The sequence below is a fragment of the Salvelinus sp. IW2-2015 genome, linkage group LG20, assembly GCF_002910315.2.
Source record: "Salvelinus sp. IW2-2015 linkage group LG20, ASM291031v2, whole genome shotgun sequence".
Taxonomy (NCBI): domain Eukaryota; kingdom Metazoa; phylum Chordata; class Actinopteri; order Salmoniformes; family Salmonidae; genus Salvelinus; species Salvelinus sp. IW2-2015.
The window spans coordinates 24,641,810-24,666,762 of record NC_036860.1 but is presented as its reverse complement, the minus strand read 5'-3'; the positions used below and the strand labels follow the sequence as shown (position 1 = coordinate 24,666,762).

Below are 24,953 nucleotides of genomic sequence, written 5' to 3'. Positions count from 1 at the left end.
GTATTTTTTTATTTAGATCGTCAGTAGTCTTTACATTGCTACAGTTTATTGTTTTATTTAGATCGTCAGTAGTTTCTTTACATTGCTACATGTTATTATTTGTTATTTTAGTCGTCAGTAGTCTTTACATTGCTACATGTTATTTAGATCGTCAGTAGTCTTTACATTGCTACATGTTATTTAGATCGTAGTCAGTAGTCTTTACATTGCTACATGTTATTTAGATCGTCAGTAGTCTTTACATTGCTCCATGTCATTTTTTAAAATAAAGATCACTTTATTCGTCCATTGGTCACATGGTCCAATAGAAATGTCACTTTMCTTTATCCCAACCCCTCTGAAAGACACAAGTATACATGTACAGGTTGTAGCAGGGGGCTGCCACACTGGGCGCCAGGGGAGCAGTTGTTGTGGGTGGTTAAGTGCCTTGCTCAAGGGCACAACAACAAGCAATGTCATCTAGGATTTCATACCGTCAGACCTGGGATTATAACGGGCAACATTCCGGTTGCTGGCTCGCCTTTCTTACCACTAGGCTACCTGTAACTTATATCATTACGCGCCTGTTAAAACAGTGTGTCCTTTTAAAGGCAGTACACATTTCTTACAGTATAGTAAATTCATAAGTGCACTTACTGTATATCAGTAAAGCCAGCTGACAGGGTTGTGTTTTCCCTGACAGATGAGTGATGTTGAAGCGGGAGGAGCAACTGTGTTCCCAGACTTTGGAGCAGCTATATATCCCAAAAAGGTGAGAGATAAACCATTTACCTACTCTTAGACAAGTACAGSCCTCATCACTATAGGGCCAGGAGCTTTTCCTGACCATGTGACCTGGTCGTGAAAACCTCTTGGCTCTAGGTTTTCCTGGTCAGGTCACATGGTCAGGGAAAACCCCTGGCCCTTTTCATCAAATTAATGGAACCCTGGGTTGAGAGGGCACACACTATCTTATAGTGGGCCATCATGTCGATGCAGTGGTGACTTACATGTACTGAACAGGGTATGTCTCATCTATGTGTGTCCACAGGGAACTGCAGTCTTCTGGTACAACCTCTTTAGGAGTGGAGAGGGAGACTACAGGACTAGACACGCTGCCTGTCCTGTCTTAGTAGGATGTAAATGGGGTGAGTTGGATGGAGAGTTTAATCCAAACTCACAAGCAGCGTCTAATCTCAATATCAACCAATGAATTGGTGTCAGTCATTTGTGTTTCTTTGACTACTTCCTAGTCGGTGCTCCTTGTATGTATCTCTCACATAGGCTGCAAACAAACCTTCATAGGAATGTTACCGCAGGGTCGTTCCACATCAAAAAACACAAGAAAGAAGATTTCGACACCCACCATCTCAGATTGTTTTGAAATCGTTTCTGTAGTTAGATAGGATTTGCATTCCTGAATCATTATTTTAAAATATAATTTACTCTTTGAGAAATGAAGACAATTGATTGCACCCAAATTGACCATTTTAATTTATATGATTCATATAATATTCAATAGATATAGTACCTTACATCTGATTTGGACCTACATTCTTCCAAGCAATGATAAAGCCATGAGGAATCCCAAAGAATTGACGAAAGCCACCCCCACACCTCACACCAATCCCACCCCAACAACCAGTGTTCAGTATCAGTTCTCTGTGTTTGACAAGTAGTATGGAGCTGCATCTTGGAGTATTGTTTATTCATACTATGTAATGTATTCCCTGTGAATCTGGTGACGGTTATTTCCCCCTGTTCAGAGAAATTAGTCATTGAAGTCACTTGCCTTATTTCCTGTTAAACTTTGTGAAAGTACCAGGTTTTGACCACTAGATGGTACTGTTCCTGCTATACTGTCACACCTTTTTACCAATTTTGCTGGTCACTTGTATTTATTAAATGGATCACAACATTTTCTTTGCATCTTTTGGGTAGAAAACTAATTGCTCATAATAAAAATACTGTAAATTACGTGGTCCTACAAGTCAAGACAGTTCTCCATGAAATATATGTTGTTGACCTTCTCTTAGCAACCATTTTTGGATTCCTCATGTCTTACTCATTGGTAAGAAGAAGTTTGGTCCAAATCGGAGGTTGGGTACTATATTTATTGAATAATATATGAATCCTATCAAATAAAATGGCCAATTTATGTACTATCAGTTAGCTTAAATTCTCAAAGATCAAATTATATTTCAACAAAATAATGTTGAAGGAATGCTTATCTTATCTGTTTCTAACAATCTGAGATGGTGGGTGTCATGGCTTGTGGAAATGACATGGAATGACCCGCAGTGTTTGTTTTTTTGAAAGTCTGCCTGCACATACACTTACAGTGCCTTCAGAAAAATTCAGATTTTTTTGTCACTGTCCTATACACAATGCCCCATAATGTCAGTGGAATTATGTTTTTCAAATTGTTACAAGTTAATTAAAAATGGAAAGCTGAAATGTCTTGAGTCAATAAGTATTCAACTCCTTTGTTATGGCAAGCCTAAATACATTTGCTTAACAAGTCACACAATAAGTTGCATGGAGTCTGCAAAAAAGAAATGTGTCAAAGCAATTAACCCTTTGTCCTGAATAGAAAGTGTTATGTTTAGGGCAAATCCAATTAAAACACATTACTGAGTACCATATTTTCAAGCATAGGGATGGCTGCATCATGTTATTGGTATGCTTGTAATCGATAAGGACTGGGGAGTTTTTCAGGATAAAAAAGAAACGGAATGGAGCTAAGCACAGGCAAAATCCTAGAGGAAAACCTGGGTCTGTCTGCTTTCCACCAGACACTGGGAGATGAACTCACATTTCAGCCGGACAATACATCACATTTTATTGGTCGCATACACATTTACAGTAATAGTCAAAAGTTTGGACACTCATTCCAGGGTTTTTCTTTATTTTTATTATTTTCTCATTGTAGAATAATAGTGAAGACATCAACKCTATGAAATAACACATATGGAATTGTGTAGTAACCAAAAAAGTGTTAAACAAATCAAAATATATGTTATATTTMAAATTCTTAAAAGTAGCCACCCTTTGCCTTGATGACAGCTTTGCACACTCTTGGCACCAAGTCGTGGCTGAACAAGGACATGGATGATATACAATTAGCTGGGTAAGACAGAACAGCAGCCTCCATTAAGATCAAGGAGGGGACTTTTCATCTAGAAGAGACTTCATCTACAGTGCCTTTGGAAAGTATTCAGACCCCTTGACTTGTTCCACATTTTGTTACGTTACAGCCTTATTCTAAAATTTATTAAATTGTTTTTTTCCCCCTCATCAATCTACACACATTACCGCTGAATGACAAAGCAAAAACAGATTTTTAGAAATGTTTTAAAATGTATAAAAAATGTAAAAGTTATATTACATTTACATAAGAATTCAGACCCGCCCGGCCAAACTGAGCAATTAGGGGAGAAGGGCCTTGGTCAGGGAGGGGACCGAGAACCCGATGGTCACTCTAACAGAGCTCCTGAGTTCCTCTGTGAAGATGGGAGAACTTTCCAGAAGGACAACTATCTCTGCAGCACTCAAACAATCAGGCCTTTATTGGTGGAGTGCTGCAGAGATGGTTGTCCTTCTGGAATGTTCTACCATCTCCACCATCGGTTTCTTGGTCACCTCCCTGACCAAGGCCCTTCTCCCCCGATTGCTCAGTTTAGCTGGGCGGCCATCTCTAGGAAGAGTCTTGGTGAGTACAAACTTTGTCCATTTAAGAATGATGGAGGCCACTGTGTTCTTGTGGACATTCAATGCTGCAGACATTTTTTGGTACCCTCCCCCAGATCTGTCCCTCGTCCTGTCTCAGAGCTCTACGGACAATTCCTTCGATCTCATGGCTTGGTTTTTGCTCTGACATGCATAAGGTCCCACATCAACTGTGGGACCTTATATAGACATGTGTGCCTTTCAAAATCAACTGAATATACCACAGGTGGTCTCCAATCAAGTTGTAGAAACATCTCAAGAATGATTAATGGAAACAGGATGCACCTGAGCTCAATTTCGAGTCTCATAGTAAAGGGTCTGAATACTTAAGCAAATAAGGTATTTCAGTTTAAAATGTTCAATACATTTGCTAACATTTTTAAAAGCCTGTTTTCGCTTTGTCAGTGTGTAGATTGATGAGGGGGAAAAAATAATTTAATACATTTTAGAATAAGGCTGTAATGTAACAAAATGTGGAAAAAGTCAAGGGGCCTGAATAATTTCCGCTGTAAATACCTTACTTTCATGTAAATATTATTTAAGTGACCAGTGTTCCGTTATCAAAGTGACCAGTGATTCCATGCCTATGTACATAGGGCAGCAGCCTCTAAGGAGCAGGTTTGAGTAACCGGGTGGTAGCCGGCTAATGACGGTGACTGAGTTCAAGGCAGGGTACTGGATGGAGGCCGGCAAGTGATGGCTATTCAACAGTCTGATGGCCTTGAGATAGAAGCTGTTGATGCACCTGTACTGACCTCGCTTTCTGGATGATAGCTGTGTGGACAGGCCGTGGCTCGTGTGGTTGATGTCCTTGATGATCTTTTTGGCCTTCCTGTGACATCGGGTGCTGTAGGTGTCCTGGAGGGCAGGCAGTGTGCCCCCGGTAATTTGTTGGGCAGACCGCACCACCCTCTGGAGAGCCCTGCGGTTGCGGGCGGTGCAGTTGCCATACCAAGCGGTGATACAACCTGACAGGATGGTCTCAATGGTGCATCTGTAAAGGTTTGTGAGGGGCCAAGCCAAATGTCTTCACCCTCCTGAGGTTGAAGAGGCGCTGTTGCACCTTCTTCAGCAAACTGTTTGTGTGGGTTGACCATTTTAGATTGTCAGTGATGTGTATGCCGAGGAACTTGAAGCGTTTTACCTTCTCCACTACGGCCACGTTGATGTCGATGGGGGCGTGCTCCCTCTGCTGTCTCCCGAAGTCCACGATCAGCTCCTTCGTTTTGTTGACATTGAGGAAACGTTTGTTTTCATGGCACCACTCCGGCAGAGGCCCCCTCCCCGTGGGCTCTCGTCATTGGTAATCAGGCCTACAAATGTTGTGTCATCTGCAAACTTGATGATTAAGTTGGAGGCGTGCATGGCCACGCAGTCGTGGGTGAACAGGGAGTACAGGACGGGGCTGAGCACGCACCCTTGTGAGGCCCCTGTGTTTAGGATCAGCGTAGTGGAGGTGTTGTTTCCTACTGTCACCACCTGGGGGCGGCCCGTCAGGAAGTCCAGGACCCAGTTGCACATGGCGGGGTTCAAACCCAGGGCCCCAAGCTTAAGGATGAGCTTGGCGGGTACTATGGTGTTGAAGGCTGAGCTGTATTCAATGAACAGCGCTCTTACATAGGTATTCTTCTTGTCAGGATGGGATAGGGCAGTGTGACCAGTGTTCCATCGCACTGCACGATGGTGATTGCATCGTCTGTGGATCTATTGGGGCGGTATGCAAATTGAAGTGGGTCTAGGGTGTCAGGTAAGGTAGAGGTGATATGATCCTTAASTAGCCTTTCCAAGCACTTCATGATGACAGAAGTGAGTGCTACGGGGCGATTTAGTTATTTRGTTCAGTTACCTTTGCTTTCTTGGGTACAGGAATAATGGTAGACATCTTGAAGCAAGTGGGGACAGCAGACTAGGATAGGGAGAAATTGAATATGTCTGTAAACACGTGCTCTGAAGACGCGGCTCTGAGGAACCTAAAACACAAGGACAAATCTACAATGGAGTTGCTCACCAAGAAGACAGGGAATGAGTTACAGTTTTGACTTAAATTTACACTGAACAAAAATGTAAAAGCAACATGTAAAGTTTTGGTCCCATGTTTCATGAGCTGAAATCAAAGATAGCAGAAATGTTCCGTATGCACAAAAAGCTTATTTCGCTCAAATGTTGTGCACAAATTTGTTTACATCCCTGTTAGTGAGCATTTCTCCTTTGCCAAGATAATTAATTCACGTGACAGCTGTGCCATGTCAAGAAGCTGATTAAACAGCATTGTCATTACACAAGTGCACCTTGTGCTTTGGACAATAAAAGGCCACTCTAAAATGTGCAGCTTTGTCACACAACACAATGCCACAGATTACTTAAGTTTTGAGGTAGTGTTCAATTGGGATGCTGAGTGCAGGAATGTCCACCAGAGCTGTTGCCAAAGAATTGAATGCTAAGTTCTCTACCATAAACTGCCTCCAACGTTGTTTTAGAGAATTTGGCAGTACGTCCAAGCGGCCTCAACCGCAGACCATATGTTACCAGGCCAGGACCTCCACATCCGGCTTCTTCACCTGACGGATCATCTGAGACCAGCCACCCAGACAGCTGATGAAACTGTGGGTTTGCACATCTGAAGAATTTCTGCACAAACTGTCAGAAACCGTCTCAGGGAAGCTCATCTGCATGCTCGTTGTCCTCGCCAGGGTCTTGACCTGACTGCAGTTTGGCGTCGTAACCGACTTCAGTGGGCAAATGCTCTCCTTCGATGGCCACTGGCGCACTGGAGAAGTGTGCCCTTCACGGATTAATCCCAGTTTCAACTGTACAGATAGCAGTGTATGGCGTAATGTGGGAGACCAGTTTGCTGATGTCAACGTTGTGAACAGAGTGCCTGCCCCATGATGGCGGTGGGGATATGGTATGGGCAGGCATATGCTACGTACAACAAACACAATTGCATTTTATCGATGGCAATTTGAATGCACAGGGATACCATAACGAGATCCTGAGGCCCATTGTCGTGCCGTTCATCCGACGCCATCACCTCATGTTTCAGTATGATAATACACGGCCCCATGTTGCAAGGATCTGTACACTACCTGGAAGCTGAAAATGTCCCAGTTCTTCCGTGGCCTGCATACTCACCAGACATGTCACCCTTTGAACATGTTTGTGATGGTCTGGATCGACGTGTACAATAGCATGTTCCAGTTCCCGCCAATATCCAGCAACTTCGCACAGCCATTGAAGAGGAGTGGGACAACATTCCAATGCCACAATCAACAGCCTGATCAACTCTATGCTGTATGAAGCAAATTATGGTCATGCCAGATACTGACTGGTTTTCTGATCCCTACCTTTTTTTTTATGTATCTGTGACCATCAGATGCATGTCTGTATTCCCAGTCATGTGAAATCCATAGATTAAGGGCCTAATACATGTATTTCAATTGATTTTATTTTATTATATGAACTGTAACTTAGTAAAACCTTTGAAATTGTTGCGTGTTGCGTTTTTATATTTTTGTTCAGTATACTGAAAACTATTGTCTAGGAATGATCAGCAATCAATTTGACAGAACTTGAAGAATTTTGAAAATAATAAATGGGCAAATGTTGCACAATCCAGGTGTGGAAAGCTCTTACAGATTTACCCAGAAAGACTCTCAGCTGTAATTGCTGCCCAAAGTGCTTCCAGAAAATTTTGACTCAGGGGTGTGAATACTTATGTAAATAAGATATTTCAATATTCAATAGCTTTGCCATAATTTCTAAAAACATGTTTTCAGGTTGTCATTATGGAGCATTGTGTGTAGATGGGTGAGATTTTACATAGCCTAAAATCCAAATGGATAAAACATAACACAAGTAAATGGAGAATAAGTCAAGTGGTATGAATACTTTCTGAAGGCACTGTACTTTGGGAATAGGAAGCATCTACCTGTGAGGGGAGTCTTCCTGGTAGTTGTAGGTTTTAACAGAGCCCTAATCTCACACATTGGAGATAATTGTGACTTCCACTGAATTGAGACTGACATTGACATACTGTACTTTTTTTTCTTTAAAAAAAATCTGTTGCCAGTCTCCAACAAATGGATCCACGAGCGAGGTCAGGAGTTCAGGAGACCATGTGGCCTGACAGAAGTGGACTGAACTTGACCTCTCACCCCTGAACCCTGGCTGGAGGAGTACACTCCAACTGCAGTGCCTGAACTTTTGATTGAAAACACACACACACACACACACACCTACCTACTGTGGTATCCATTATGGCTTTTAACAATGATCTGAAGCTTGGGAGTCTGCAGTACCTATGCAGATAGAGAGAAATGGATATGTAGCATTAAAGTATCTGATTTCTTGTTTTGTTTACATGTTTATTTAGCATTCAGATGTTTCATACAAAAATGACTTATGCATAACCACATACTGACTGCACAACCCTATCAGAACATACTGCTTCATCTATTCCTGTCCATTTACGTTTGTATTTATAGACTTCTTAAATTATTACACTGTATGATTGTGACCTTTTTAAAAGATGGAAAATGTGGAGCAGAATAAACAGTGTATTTGATTAAAAGTGCAGGCGGCCTACATTCACTATTGTGATGGCTGATCTCTGCCGGCTCTGTCAAATGTAAGTTGTTATGAGGTTTTGCCTAGCCCTAACCTATTTTATGATTACATTTTTCTAAATTAGCCTAAAATTGGCTAAGGCTCATGATTTATATCTGACTGCCTGATAAATCACATCAACACTGCCTGCATGATCTAAGTGCAAGAAAAAAGGACTAGTCATCATCAAATATGAACCACTTCAGGAGTTAGCCACTAGCTGATGGGCAGCTGACTGAGGGCCAGTCTGTTTGTGCTATCATGCCAACTCCTTGTCAGTCATTGTCAAACAGATATGAGACCAGGCTACATTGGAAGGCCTATATTGTAACCTTGTGAACAAAGTTGTGTAACATTACTGTTTCATAATGTCATCACCACCACCATTGAGAAAGGCTATTGATGTATGTAACCGGGCGTGATTGGGAGTCCCATAGGGCGGCACACAATTGGCTCAGCGTCGTCTGGGTTTGGCCGGTGTAGGCCGTCATTGTAAATAAGAATTTGTTCTTAAACGACTTGCCTAGATAAATCAAATGTTTTTTAAATGTAAAGCCATGCCATCATCACCACCTAGTAAGGATGACATGTTTTCAAGATTAACATGTCCCAACTGTTCACGACAGAGAATTGTAGCAAAGCGGTGATGAGGGTGCCATTTTTCCTACACACATGGGGCYCGTTCCTCTGCCCAGGCGTTGATGATGCATGCCAGATCTTACAACGCCTGGATAGGTATTTTATGTATCATATGTTATAGCAATGTGGTGTCCAACAGAAACGTTGATGACCTGGTACGCAACCGTTGGTGGATGGATGCAATGTCTGAGCAGGGGAACGGGACCAAACTCTATGGGTGCGTTCAACATTGRAGTCGACTTTAAAGGCGAGTCAAGACTGACTAGTCAAATCACCTACAAAAYAACTATTCAATATTATTTGTAGATCAGTCAGTCACAATTTACCCATACTACATCACGYTTTTGACAGTCTCAAACAAGGCCTCTCACTTTGCGAAAGTCAGTCAGACATTCACTATTAAAATGTTTTTACACACCACACTGAAAACATTGAGTGTTTTGCCGCATGTCACATTGATTATTTAAAACACTGTTCGAGAATGATCGGACAAGAGCTCATGGACAGGGACTCATTTCCGAGCAGACTGCGATTTGGTAACATCTCAGCCTTTACCCTGTAACTCATTACAGTAATGTTGGTGTCAACATTTTCCATTTCCACCTTCCTAATATTGAGTTGCACCCCCCTTTGCCATCAGAACAGCCTCAATTTGTCAGGGCATGGACTCTGCAAGGTGGCGAAGAATTCCACAGGGATGTTGGCCCATGTTGACTCCAATGCTTCCCACAGTTGTGTCAAGTTGGCTGGATATCCTTTGSGTGGTGGACCATTCTTGATACACACGGGAAACTTTTGAGCATTAAAAACCCAGCAGTGTTGCAGTTCTTGACACACTCAAACCGGTGCGCCTGGCACCTACTGCCATACCCCATCCAAAGCCACTTAAATCTTTGTCTTGCCCATTCACCCTCTGAATGGCACACATACACAATTATTTTCTCAATTGTCTCAAGGCTTAAAAATCCTTCTTTAACCGGTCTCCTCCCCTTCATCTACACAGATTTTAATTTTAATTAGAAGTGACATCAATAAGGGATCATAGCTTTCACCTGGATTCACCTGGTCAGTCTATGTCATGGAAAGAGCAGGTGTTCCTAATGTTTTGTACACTCAGTGTATATGGGAACCCATGTACCGTATATGAGATCAACTGTGGGCCTACAGGTAAAGGTCTCATTCCCTCCTCTCTGCCATGATATCTCCAAGCTGTCTTGTTCCATAACTTGCCCTTACCCTACTATGACTGTGGGGCATCTTACCATGTGCRTCTATTTTAGTATTGACTGAACACMGGAAAGTTAATGTTACCGCACAKGTCTAATTTACTGTCCGTCCACACTCATAAATACGTTTCTCTCTTCCGCTCCCTTAGCTTTGTTCGGATATTATGTCAAATTGCTGTCAAAATTCCCTAGAGATCCTCTCATGACAGGTTTGTATGTTGACGAGGGTGCACTTTGTGGTTCATTTGAGACAAACAGATGACACCCTAACAGAATAGATGTGTTGGGTAAGAGAGTTGAAGAGTTTGTGTAAGAGGGACTCAGCCTATGAGTCACATTGCTAAGCATGGCTTTATGTCTTCTGGTGTTTCACCATAAATGAAGCCATGTCCACACCCTGTCATTAAAGGATTAACAGTAGCCCTTGGTGGTATCTCCATYACCCTGGTTCAGTTCAATGCTAAATCCTCAGTTAAACTAAATGCATTTCTACTTAGGTGTTATGACACATACGCCATCAGGGAGTTACAGTAGTAGGGGTTTAGCGCCTACATGGTTTTGCACAACTTCATGGCATTTTACTACCTCTGTCTATCTCTTGTCTACAGCATTTGTAAGACAATGTGGCTAGCACGCTCTTACTAGTGCCATAATCTGTGGACTTAAACTGTGCAGTAGGTTACTCAATTCAGATTAGTGCGAATGAAAAGATCCTCTATTTGCCATGACTGTGCTTTATGAAAACTGTAGGTGCAGGTGACTCGAGATGTAAGGGTTTGACCAGACTCATTGACGTGGACATGTTTGGCTTCTCGACTGTCTTTGGAGTAGTGTCTTTCAGAACGTAGTAGTTGTATTTTACCACATCATTTCTGCTTTGAACTCTCATCTTGGAATCTGAGAAGAATACGATTGTATTTGCTGGTTCAACATCAACATTGGGTATACCTTAATGTATATATAACATATACATTGGGTATATTTGGAGTTTTACTTAAACAGGGCTAGAGCTGTGCGACTGGCCTGGAAATGGAAGCAAATTGTCTTCGACGTGTGATTTTATTATTGCTGATAGGCTGGACTTTCTGTGCTGAAGAGACTGAGTTCTACTCCTCTACAGGTAAAGTTATATTACTTTTTAGATGCACATTCACTGAATCAAAACTTTATAGTCAGGATTGAGGTCATTCACGGATTTGTGATTTAAAGACGATTCACTATTAGTGTATGTGCACCTCTGTGTCTATGAGCGTCAGATGATATTCATTGGGAACGGCATTTTCCCCTTCCTGACAGATCACATGATGGAACTGCTTGTCATTGAGCGGAGCCTCATCCAGAGCCTCAGAGATTACATCACAGCACAGAAACAATGCATAGACCGATTTAACAGGTGACAGTGCAGAGGGTAGTGGGTTTATGGGAAATGTCCACTTTGTCACATAATATTCAGCAATTAACCTCATCTATCCATTGAGGAATCAGAAGGACCCAGTTTCCGACTTAAAAGTTATATATTTTGYCACAGTCATGAAGTCTAAGTCCTCTAAAAAGAGACCTGGAATCAGTTTTAATTGTTTTATTGATCTTCTTGGCAATAAAGGGAAAAAAACGGAATAGTCCTAGACTGCTGTCGGAAATCTTCATATTATGAAAAAAAATTGAAATGTTGCATGTGTGYTTTCGGCCCCATTCTGGCCTTCACCAGGATAGGTGGACATGTAGATATAGTATGMAGCTGTTGAAAGAAAATGAACATTTTCAACCGTAATCTAGGAGTTACTTGGTTTTTCAAAACAGAATGTATTTTCTCTTTTTTTTTTGTGGCCTCTGGTGCCATAACTCCTACATACTCTGCTGCTGGTCTTAGATATGGGCTTTCAGTTCATCATATTTTCTAATAATCCAACACAGTGTTGTTGAAGCCTGTGAAAATGCCTCTGGAGACTTCCCAGAGGATCTGGAAAAACACATCAGCAACCCTTTCACTGCATACAAGCTGGTGCGAAGACTGAGGCTGGAGTGGAACATGGTGGAACAAGTTACCAAGACATGTTCTTCATATATTGCAGGTACTGATCTAATATCTTGAATGGAAATTAACATCATTAGATGTATACGGTATTCACATAGTATCTATCTGCTTGATATACACACTTCCGCTGTTGATGTGCGCTCGTTAATACAACCTCATGTTTTTATGGATTGATGATGCAGATACAGTTGAAGTCGGAAGTTTACATACACTTAGGTTGGAGTCATTAAAACTCGTTTTTCAACCACTTCACAAATCAATTGTTTACAAACTATAGTTTTGGCAAGTCGGTTAGGATATCTACTGTGTGCATGACACAAGTCATTTTCCAATAATTGCTTACAGACAGATTATATCACTTATAATTAACTGTATCCCAATTCCAGTGGGTCAGAAGTTTACATACACTAAGTTGACTGTGCCTTTAAACATCTTGGAAAATTCCAGAAAATTATGTCATGGCTTTAGAAACTTCTGATAGGCTAATTTACATAATTTGAGTCAATTGGAGGTATACCTGTGGATGTATTTCAAGGCCTACCTTCAAACTCAGTGCCTATTTGATTGACATCATGGGAAAATCAAAAGAAATCAGCCAAGACCTCAGAAAAAAAATTGTAGACCTCCACAAGTCTGGTTCATCCTTGGGAGKAATTTCCAAACGCCTGAAGGTACCACGTTCATCTGTACAAACAATAGTACGCAAGTATAAACACCATAGYACCATGCAGCCATCATACCGCTCAYGAAGGAGACGTGTTCTGTCTCCTAGAGATGAAKGTACWTAGGTGCGAAAAGTGCAAATCAATCCCAGAACAACAGCYAAGGACCTTGTGAAAATGCTGGAGGAGACYGGTACAAAAGTATCTATATCCACAGTAAAACGAGTCCTATATCAACATAACCTGAAAGGCCGCTCGGCAAGGAAGAAGCCACTGCTCCAAAACCGCCATAGAAAAGCCAGACTACGGTTTGCAACTGCACATGGGGACAAAGATCGTACTTTTTGGAGAAATGTCCTCTGGTCCGATGAAACAAAAATAGAACTGTTTCAACATAATGACCATTGTTACGTTTGAAGGAAAAAGGGGGAGGCTTGTAAGCCGAAGAACACCATCCCAACCGTGAAGCACATGGGTGGCAGCATCATGTTTGCTGCAGGAGGGACTGGTGCACTTCACAAAATAGATGGCATTATGTGGAATGAAAAATATGTGGATATATTGAAGCAACATCTCAAGACATTAGTAAGGAAGTTAAAGCTTGGTCGCAAATGAGTCTACCAAATGGACAATGACCCCAAGCATACTTCCAAAGTTGTGGCAAAATGGCTTAAGGACAACAAAGTCAAGGTATTGGAGTGGCCATCACAAAGCCCTGACCTCAATCCTTTAGAAAATTTGTGGGCAGAACTGAAAAAGTGTGTGCGAGTAGGAAGGRCTACTAACCTAACTCAGTTACACCAGCTCTGGTGAGGAGGAATGGGCCAAAATTTACCCAACTTTTTGTGGGAAGCTTGTGGAATGCTACCTGAAACGTTTGACCCAAGTTAAACAATTTAAAGGCAATGCTACCAAATAGTAACTGAGTGTATGTAAACTTCTGACTCACTGGGAATGCAATGAAAGAAATCAAAGCTGAAATAAATCATTCTCTCTACTATTATTCTGACATTTCACATTCTTAATAACCTGTTGAGGATAGAGGGCGCTATTTTCACTTTGGGGAAAAATCGTGCCCAATTTAAACGGCCTCGTACTTATTCTTGCTCTTACAATATGCATATTATTATTACTATTGGATAGAAAACACTCTCAAGTTTCTAAAACCGTTTGAATTATATCTGTGAGTAAAACAGAACTCATTTTGCAGCAAACTTCCTGTCAGAAAGTGAAAAATCTGAAATCGAGGTTCTGTTCCAGGGCCTCCCTATCAATTTGCTTGAAATTTATGACTATACATGCACTTCATACGCCTTCCACTAGATGTCAAAAGGCAGTGAGAGGTGAAATGGGGAGTCTAGCTATATCTATGGTCAAAAGAGAGGTCTTGGAATGACAGGACCCCAATTTCCTTTGTTCAGGAAGACGCGGGAAGGACATCAGCTTTGGCTTCTGAAAAGCTTTCCTTATAGACGGCTAATATCTCCGGCTTTGATTTTATTTGATAAATGTGADAATATCATCGTAAAGTATGTTTTTTCAATATAGTTTTATCAGATTATTGAARWTTTTTCGGGAGTTTTGGCGTGTTCTGTTCTCTGCGTTTGGTGACGATGGACAGCTTCGCGCCACTTGGCAAGTTTTGGTTGCTAATTCGAGAGGGAAAAAGGACATTCTAAAACCAAACAACGATTGTTCTGGACAAAGGACCCCTTGTGCAAGATTCTGATGGAAGCTCAACAAAAGTAGGACCCATTTATGATGTTATTTCATATTTCTGTCGAAAATGTTTACTATTAGTTTCCGCCCAGATTTTGGGCTTTCTCTCGCTATAACGTAAGCTGTATGTCGTACTAAAGTTATTTTTAGAATTCTAACACGGCGATTGCATTAAGAACTAGTGTATCTATCATTTCCTGTACAACATGTATTTTTTAGTAAAGTTTATGATTAGTTATTTGGTCAGAATAGGTGAGTGTCAGAAATATATCCGGAGATTCTGGAAAATAGTTGCTACGTTTTCACAATGTATAACCACGGACTTCAGCTCTAAATATGCACATTTTCGAACAAACCATATATGTATTGTGTAATATGATGTTATAGGACTGTCATCTGATGAAGTMTATGAAGGTTAGTGAAATAATTAATATCTTTTGCTGGTTTTGTCGCTATCACTACTGTTGCCTTGAATCAATGCTGTTGTGTGGTTGGCTATTGTAGTAAGCTAATATAATGCTATATTGTGTTTTCGCTGTAAAACACTTAAAAAATCTGAAATATTGMCTGGATTCACAAGATGTTTGTCTTTCATTTGCTGTACACCATGTATTTTTCATAAATGTTTTATGATGAGTATTTAGGTATTTCACGTTGGTCTCTATAATTACTCTGGCTGCTTCGGTGCTATTTATGARGGTAGCTGTGATGGTAGCTGCAATGTAAAACTATGATTTATACCTCAAATATGCACATTTTTMAGGTATATCTGTCATCTGATGAAGTTGTTTCTTGGTTAGTTTGGTTGGTTTTGTGCAAGCTACCTGTGCTGTGAAAGAAATGTCTGTGCTTTTTTGTATTTGGTGGTGAGCTAACATAAATATACGTGGTGTTTTCGCTGTAAAACATTTTAAAAATCGGACATGTTGACTGGATTCACAAGATGTTTATCTTTCATTTGCTGTATTGGACTTGTTAATGTGTGAAAGTTAAATATTTCTCAAAAATATTTTTTGAATTTCGCGCTCTGCCTTTTCAGTGGAATGTGGGAGGAGTTCCGCTAGCGGAACCCCGGGGCTAGACAGGTTTAAAATGAAGTGGTGATCCTAACTGACCTAAGACAGGACATTTTGACTAGGATTAAATGTCAGGAATTGTGAAAACAGAGTTTAAATGTATTTGGCTAAGGTTTATGTAAACTTCCGACTTCAACTGTATGTTCACCTTATTACAATTACTGGTTGTATAAGTGAGTCTTAAATAACCTTGTTKAAACTTACTCAAGCTTACAGAATACCCTTACTAAACCAGTTATGCTTGGTCATAACATATTAAGTGTGACTACAAGACCCAAGTTGTGTCCCAAATGACCCCATATTCCTAATATAGTGCACTACTTTAGGGCTCTGGTCAAAAGCAGTGCACTAGGGAACAATGTGGCATTTTGTACGCAGACTTATTGAACCTTACACAACTCCATTACTAAATCAGTTATGTATGCTTGGATATGAACGTGTTAAAAGTGACTAGACCCAGTGTCCATTAACTCTTGTTCCATTTTTTTCCTGCCGTGTTTAAACCTTTCCCATAAATCTAGATTTCCTGGCTAATGTATCATTGGTCTCCCAGCGGCTCCCCAGTGAGAAGGACATGGATGGGGTTGCACTGGGTCTTCTACGTCTACAGGACATATACAGACAACTGCAAATCATTACAGTGGATGTGTCAGGTGAGACCAAACCGGGAACTGTACATCTAGGAACATTTGGTAAATAATCACTCTGGTAAATCAGACCATTGGAATTTAAGCCTCCTATGAATTTAAGCCTCCATTTTCTCTTGATAGCCATATACCTAAATGGATCATTCAATGGTCACAATTGCTTGATGATTTCTGTAAGATTCATAATTATTTTGCTTTATTGGGCAAAAAAAAAAATCATATTTTAGTAGTATCTTTCCTTTATTGTAACATTGGGCTTATCACGTTTGAAGGGAAGACAATGWCGAAGTAAGGAAAGTGTATTCATTCGAACAAGGGCAGGCAAAGGTACAGGACGGCAGGCATGCTCCGGGTCAGATCAGGCAGAAGTCGGTAATCAAGAGTAGTGGGGTAAAGGTACCGGACGGCAGGCAGGCTCAGGGTCAGGGCAGGCAGAAAGGACAAAACCGMGAAAACAGGAAAATAGACAAGGCAGGAGCAAGGGGAAACACGCTGGTAGGTTTGAGGAACAAAACAAACTCGCACAGACAGACAGGTACCAAATGATCGACATTTGCGATAGAGCTTTGATAATTTCCAATTTAATTAACTAAACACCTACATTAATAATTGGATAATAACACAAGGCTACAACAACAATATAGCTCAGCTAGCAATGAGGAATCAGCCCAAAAGCGGCCACTGATTTAATCGGCCCGGAATCAGGTGTCGGACTTGGCCCGGAATCAAAATGAATGCCTGCCCATAATCGGCCACAGTACATCTGACCGTTTCCGACCGGAATTCAGCTGACTTGCCTGCATCTTACCAGAATCCCCCCAGAAGCGGCATGATGCAATTTTAAATAAATGTATACAAAATTAACCGATTTTAGTCATTTAAAATATTACTATTATATATTTTATWCATACAAATTCTACACATCCATAATTTTTATTTATTTATGTATTACCCCCTTTTCGTCATATCCAATTGTCTTGTCTCATCGCTGCAACTCCCGTAACACAACCCCGCCAAGTTGCACTGCTTCTTGACACAATGCATGCTTAACCCGGAAGCCAGCTGCACCAATGTGTCGGAGGAAACACCGTACACCTGGTGACCGTGTATGCGCCTGGCKCGCCACAAGAGTTTCTACAGTGCGATGGGACAAGGACATCCCGGCTGGCCAAACCCTCCCCAACCCGGACAAAGCTGGGCCAATTGTGCATCGCCTCATGAGTTTCCCGGTCGCGGCCGAACCAGCATCTGTAGCAACGCAGTTTGCACTGCAATGCAGTGTCTTAGACCACTGCGCCACTCGGGAGGCACCATCCACAAAGTTTTTAATGCTTATCAATTGCCCCAAGTATCAAAATACTAAAATAGTACTTAAACAGGACTCTTAGAATTTAAGATGTATGTTTTGATCACAGAAACAATGAGAAAACATGGAAAAATAAATAAATAATAGCAGCCCGTGTAATCATCTGCCAGAGAGTAGCCACAATCTGCCCGAGCCCCAAGTAATATGTDTGGGCCGGATAACTCATACCGGAATCAGCCCCAGCTCAATCCCCACATTCTAGCCATAAGTAATACTGCCGAAGGCGGCCCAGACTCGGGCCACATGACATCGGCTGAGTCTGACTCTCAGCCTAGTGCCCCGACTCTCAGCCAGAACCTTCCCAGATCCACTGTGCTAGCTGGGAAGCTATTTATTATTAAATGGGTTTGCAAGCTCCAGGTAGGCTACACAAGTGGCACAAATTGATTTGCAATGACTCCAGTGATATTGTAATTTCAACATATTTATTGTATCAAAAAGAACCACCGTTTTCTTGAAGCAGTCAACATTAGAATGCAGTTTAAACCACCTCCTAGCGAATTTATGTAATACGCTCTAATGCYCCCAAAGTCTTTCCCAATGCTTTGTCTCCATTAGTTCTTGATGTGTATCAGTTCTCGCGTATTAATATGTTTTATGTAAAATATGTTTCAAATATTTGTCTCAATGATGACAAACTATAAATAGCCTACCGACAGCTGGTAAAAAGTTGTCACAACGTGCACGAGTGCTGCTCTCTCGTCTTGTTCACAGCCAATAGCTGTACTGCTCTCTCAAAACACACCCACCCCTCCGGTCCCTCAGCAACAACCTTCCTCACTGCCTGACAGTCAGTAGCAGCACGTCACAGTGAAATACATATTTCAACTTAGAAATAGACAAATGCATTTTCACCCACAAAATCGTTTTCAAAGAAGCCCAATTTGCAGGAAAACCCTATACATGGCAACACTGCCCTCGTCACCAAACATTACTGCAGCTCATGGATCATAGACTGTCTGTCCATTAAAACCCACTTAAAAATGATGGGTGACCTAGCGTTCTGCCCTTTCTGCCCCCAGCTGTGGAACGAGCTTCCCCACTTACACCTCTGCATGGCCCAGACCATCAAAGCCTTCAGTCTGGGCTAAAGACTCCTTTTTACCTAACGGCCTTCGTCTAATGTGGTCCTATGTTAAAACCCCCTAGAGTCGATTGACGCACCCGTTTGTCACACGGTGACATCATTTTGAATATTGAATAGCTCGCAGTGTGTTTATGCTGGAGACTTTCCGTTTCTTCTAGTGGCTGCACCTCAATCCCTTCTTTATGCATTACATGGGGGCTTGTGAAAGCGGCCTTTTTCTACACATGAGAGAATCCGGACAAGAAAATCGTCACGAAATCGTCTGTAAAATCCGAACCATGTGAGCTACAAACTAATATGTCACCACCATTTTTGGTCTTGAACAGGAAGTTGGCGTGCCTGTCCTTCGTGGGGCAAATTTTGTCATCAAAGTCTGGCATTCTCTGGATTTATGGTGCTTTCAAAACAACTGGAGGACGGATTTACAAATCCAAGTTGGATGACCATTCAAAACGTATTTTCCCAGTCGGAGCTCGTTTATTCCCGACTTCCCAGTTTACTTGARTTCAGTGAGTTCAAGAATTCGCAGTTCCGAGGTGAACAATTGTTTCGAGCGCGGCACAAATCATGCTTCATTGACACCAGGGCCAATGTTGAATGTTTATCATTTTGAAATTTTGAAAAGAGCCCCTTAATCCCAGATTTGGGACCACACAGTCACTGTRATTGATTCCTTCCAAACCACTTCATTATTTKTCTTCATATGACAAGGATTAAAAATGATTTGCCAATAGATTATCGACTTGATTCATGATGATGACTGCTAGCTGAGATTATGAAAGTATGATGTTGACATGATCAGTCCAATCAAAGCTACTGTAGATATAACGTGATTTGACGTCATTTTATCTGTGGCCATTGACCTTGAGCCTTCTTGGATGGGCACTTCTAATGTAACTCTATGGCAGAACCCCCAGGGCTAGAATGTTCAAGGTCTCTTCTTACGCTTGGCAGTGACGTAAAGTCCCCATGAGTGAAAGACCTCTGAGACCTCTGAGTCAATCATGGTGCAACTCTCCGTGTTTTCTGCTGGCTTGCCCCACCACCACAGAAAGCACTGAGCTAGGCCGAAACATCTGCATTTTGGAGCTGCCTTACTCAAGAAAACAAAAAAGAGACCATGTTTGTATGATGTTTACATGATGTATATGTAATGTCGTGTGTGTAGCTGGCGGGGAAGTCAGGCGCAGGCGCAGGAGAATCGAACTTGGTATAAATGGATTCATTTAGTAGACTTGACAAAACTCCATAATCAAAAATACAAGATACAATAAAAGTGGGTACAAGAACCCGTCGCGCACCAATACATAATACACGAATATACAAACAAACAATCTCTGACAAGGACATGAGGGGAAACAGAGGGTTAAATACACAACATGTAATGAATGGGATTGGAACCAGGTGTGTAGGAAGACAAGACAAAACCAATGGAAAATGAAAAATGGATCAATGATGGCTAGAAGACCGGTGACGTCGACCGCCGAGCACCGCCCAAACAAGGAGAGGCATCGACTTTGGCAGATGTTGTGACAGTATAGATTATTTTTTACATTGTTTGCAAACTGATATGTGACACGTATTAATGCCAAAATAACATGCAAAACATGCAACCCCAAATGTGGGGCTCAAAACAGGTGGGACCAAATTCAATATTTCATCAAATCTATTTTGTTTCATTTTTTTTATACCTATCAGGGTCCTAAAATTCCAAATCAACTAGCTAAATGATACATTTTACGGTCACCATAAAGCAATTCCACGTTAGCTAAGTAGATTTTGTGATCAAAGAGCGTAGATCTACAGGGGTTACGTTTTTAAAGTTCTGCCAGTTAGTCTTATGCTGCCTCCAATAGTCTGTGTTTCTTGTACAGTATCTGACCAATATCCTTTGAAATAAAAAACATATTGTTTTATAAATGTTTAAGGTTGTTGCTGTGTTCAGAGCTTTTTGATTTCTGTCTTAAATGAAAAGTGCTGTACAAATAAAATGTACAAATAAAATGTAGCATTATTTGCTTCACAGGACAGGTAAATGTGACGCCCTTGGATCCAGATGAGTCCTTCCACGTTGCCATGGTGGCCCTGCAGAACCACAAGTTCCAGTATGCCCTGCTCTGGCTCCAGGAGACCTTCAGGCAGCTGGAGGATGGCATCCCAGCCCTGGTGACCAGGAGAGAGGTTCTGACCTATCTGGGTCCCCTAGCCTTTCAGATGGGTAATCTGCCTCTAGCATTGGAGCTAACGCAACAGTTGCAGGAACTGGGTATGTGGCCTATGTTACATGAAGGAGCAGTTGTTTCTCATATGCAATGGTTTCAAAAACAATACATTGATCATTAATCTCCAGAGAGTGAGCCCAAATTCCTGTGAAGTATTTTACCATGCAAATTTGATATCTGGACTCAAGTTTGAGAGTTAGCTAAGATGTGCAACATAACAGTGTGTGTCTGTCAAAACACTTCCTCCCCTTAGACCCCAGTTGCAGGCAGACCATGGTGCACCTGGCCTACTACAGAACCCTGAGAGAGAGCATCCGGTGTGGGAGCCAGACACAAACACCCTCATTGCCCTCAGATGCACCAGTGAACATCTTAACACTAATCAAACCAGCAAGCGAAACATACAAATCTCTTTGCAGAGGGGAGGGCATCAAAATGGCAAGTCCCTCGTACTCAACAACAAATAGGAACATACTACGAATGTAAATTAACAGTCTGTCCTTAACATCCGTAACAAAGCTGGCCATAGTTCAGCGCCACACAATATTTGGTTCTGAGCTGCCAACATGAACTTTTCCATGAATTCTGTACTCATTGTCCACCTGTCTTGTGAGTGTATAAATAAAAGATGCTGTGTCTGTGATGGTCAGACCCCGAGGAGACAGAGGACATTGCGGTGCAGGTACAGCACTGGTAGAGGCAACCCTCGACTCATCTATGCCCCTATAAAAGAGGAGCAGGAATGGGACCATCCACTAATAATACGATATCATGACCTAGTATCTGAAAGGGAGATTGAGACCATAAAACACCTATCCAGATCAAAGGTACTGTAGCTTGATTTTAAACTACTAAGAATATATTCACAAGTGTCTTTATTTTTTGGACTCAATTTTGTGTTGTGCATTGTGACCAAGCTTGACAGAGCAAAGGTGTCAGACCATGTGACAGGAGAAAGATTTTCAGCTGAAACCCGTGTGGCTAAAAGGTTGGTTGTTTTTATGTTGTTATAAAATAGTGCATTTTTAATAGTGTATTGAATTCCACTATGCATTAAGCAGACAGGATGTAATGTGTAACTTCTATTTGAATAGCTATTTATACACAATAAAGACTTCCTCTGTTTTTTTTCTGTACATCATCTATTTTTGCAAGTTCCATTTGTAAAGCTTGACAATCAGGATCGATCGTAGACCAACGATTCTGTGATATCCTCTGACCTTATGTGACCCTATGACTTTACCTTAACCCATTGTGTTGTGTGGCCAGTGCATGGCTGGCTGACGAGGACAACCCTGTCATCTCCCGTGTTACCCAGAGAATGGCTGACCTGACTGGGCTGGACATGGAGGCAGCAGAGATGCTCCAGGTAGGCGACAGCTAGAGGCAGAGCTCAGGGTTAAGCCTGGGTGTTGGCTGGAGGATATGGCTAGGTTTAAGGGATTAGGGTGTGTAATTTTTAAAATGTCTCAAATGCCAGATTTATTTCAGGTTGCAAATTATGGGATTGGGGGCCAATATGAACCACACTTCGACAACAAGGTAAGCATTAAAATAATTTGATAATGGTATGTGTTATTTGTTCAACAAGTAATATTCTTATGCTCCGCAGCTGACCAATGACACAGACTACATGACGAGGGGTGGCAGGATCGCAACGATCTTAATCTATGTAAGACTGCTGTATATCGATATCTCTGGCTAAAATGTGACAAAGTAATGAAACATGTGACTGTGTTGTACATAATGTCTCCCTCTTCTGATCCATGTCAGATGAGTGATGTGGCAGTGGGTGGATCGACTGTGTTCCCTGATATAGGAGCTGCTCTACGACCGTACAAGGTACATTCAAAGCTGATTAATCATCATCATCATTCGTGGTTATATGGGTAGCGACAGCAACGTTAAACACTATAGGTGTCCATGTGCATTGTCCAAAAGCCAGCGATGCACAACTCAGGCCCGCAGTTCTACTGCTTTATGGTTTTCCCTGGCCCTGAACTGGTTGATTAATGCTACTGATTGGCAGGACAGTGCATGTACCTAGTTTCTCAGGTAGAAATCAGTCTCATACACTATAGGTGGTCCTTAATGAGCACTGGAGCTGTGCATCTCTGCCCTAAGCCAGTAAAACATGTGAGTAGTGCTTGTAGATCTGGTTTGAGGTATATCCGTGAACTCATTGTTACCTGTGTAATCTGCTATAGGGTTCAGCGGTGCTGTGGTACAACCTTTTGCAGAATGGAGAGGAGGACGCTAGGACCTTACACGCTGCATGCCCTGTGTTTGTGGGCAATAAATGGGGTAAGTTCCCATCAAAACCTATGCCTCATAGTATGGACAACTACATCGAAAAAAGTTGTTTTTTGTAATGACAAAAGACAAAATCTCATCACTTATTATTACAATTTTATTTAAATTAAGACATAATAATCCATATAATATAAAAATAATAATAAAAAAACATTGAGATGTAATTATCAAAACAAATGTATTCAAATAAAATGTATATATATATATATATATTTTGTAATGTAAGAAACCGGTATAATAATTTGCCAAGACACAAGTAGAGTACATTGTTGGCACTTTAAAGCAGTAGGGTACCGAGAAAACTTGAGCCATAACATCAGCATTACAGGCAGATGGGGAAACAACCTATCAGCTGATCAGTACATAATAAAGGGAAAATGGTATAAAGTGATAAGATAATTAAATAATATAATGGGTAAATTAGAGATCCCAAAAAATGAAATGCACAGAACTTGACTCTTATTTCATCCCTGGTTTTAGTTGCCAATAAATGGGTGAGGGCCCATGGACAGGAGTTCAGGAGAAGATGCTCTTTGTCCCAGATGGACTGAGACTGGAGCCAGGATGGATTCTCCCCTCAGTTTACCTACACATTCATGCACATTTCCCCATTGTTACTCTCCACTGAATTACACAAAAGCACCTTTCAAGTGTTTGTGCAGTGAAGCAGGACAAGATGTCAACAATACCAAGCTGACATTTGAACTGTGTGGCATCTTTTTTTTTACAGTAATTGTCGAGCATTATATTGTTAGCGGGTAGTCCATAGAGTAGTTTATGTGATTGATTTAAATGACATTGAAACGTGTCTCAACATCTCTGCAAGATCCGCATTATAAATTTAAAATACATTGTAGAAGAAATATTTGGACCAAGAATCACTGTTCCTCTATACATACTACAGAATATGTTTTGCTTGCTGTTTTGATTTTAGCATCCACTTAATCTGCCGCACACACACACACACACACACACAAATAAAATAAACAAAGAGAAAATAGAAGAGGTAAAAACTAATGTAGAGGAATTGCTACTATAAAAAAAGCCTGAAAAGTTCAATTTTCTGATCTCATATGTGCTGTGTAAACCCAGATATTGATTTGTCATATCATCTAATCCACTGAGATATATATGAGGTCAATTCTGATTTTCTGTTTTTCAGTACATCATTTCCCACACATATCTATAGTCGCCTTGCTTAATTTGTTCCACAAAATGGGTTGCCTGTGTGCCAGTCTGTTTCTGCTCTCATGCCTGGCATGAAAATGACAGCAATGGAGTTAACAAGAGCACTAACAGATTTGGGACCAGTTTACAAAAGGACCACCATGTCCCATTGATGCATTGTAGTGCTGGTAAAGGCTGCATTCAGAGATGCTATACATGACTCTGAGTCTATGTGTTCTCCACACCACTCTGTATAGACAAACGTCAAACTAAAATCCCCAAACGCATGTGTGGGTCAAGAGGGTGGCTGTTTCTGGATGGTGCCACTGCCGAAGTGAAGACTAAGCACAAACAAACATATTTTTTGCATGTGCTTTTGGCGCCGCCGACGCACCAGAGATTTACATCTTATTCTGAGAGTCCACAGTATATTCTCGTCCCCCACTGTGAAGGAGAGACAAAGAACTTGTCTGGCCTGCAC

At 41.3% G+C, this 24,953-nt stretch overlaps 2 protein-coding genes across 4 annotated transcripts in view; both read left to right on the top strand.

Moving 5' to 3' along the window:
• The window catches only part of LOC111981223 (prolyl 4-hydroxylase subunit alpha-2), a 40,247-nt gene extending 31,966 nt beyond the window's left edge, over positions 1 to 8,281 (top strand). For all 3 annotated transcript variants that reach the window (XM_024012397.2, XM_024012395.2, XM_024012396.2), the window contains 3 exons: positions 683 to 751; positions 1,031 to 1,127; positions 7,778 to 8,281. In XM_024012397.2, the coding sequence (XP_023868165.1) occupies positions 683 to 751; positions 1,031 to 1,127; positions 7,778 to 7,848 (237 nt within the window). In that variant the 3' untranslated portion in view covers positions 7,849 to 8,281. The remainder of the gene's footprint in view (positions 1 to 682; positions 752 to 1,030; positions 1,128 to 7,777) is intronic.
• Positions 8,282 to 9,433: 1,152 nt separating this feature from the next.
• On the top strand, positions 9,434 to 24,421 carry LOC111979953 (prolyl 4-hydroxylase subunit alpha-2-like). The gene is made up of 13 exons (XM_070449725.1): positions 9,434 to 9,488; positions 12,104 to 12,250; positions 16,192 to 16,323; positions 20,827 to 21,036; positions 21,246 to 21,434; positions 21,551 to 21,819; positions 21,850 to 21,980; positions 22,262 to 22,361; positions 22,484 to 22,534; positions 22,605 to 22,664; positions 22,766 to 22,834; positions 23,200 to 23,296; positions 23,786 to 24,421. The coding sequence occupies exons 1-13, from the start codon at positions 9,434 to 9,436 to the stop codon at positions 23,854 to 23,856; spliced, it is 1,581 nt and encodes a 526-aa protein (XP_070305826.1). The 3' UTR covers positions 23,857 to 24,421.
• The last annotated feature ends 532 nt before the right edge of the window (positions 24,422 to 24,953 follow it).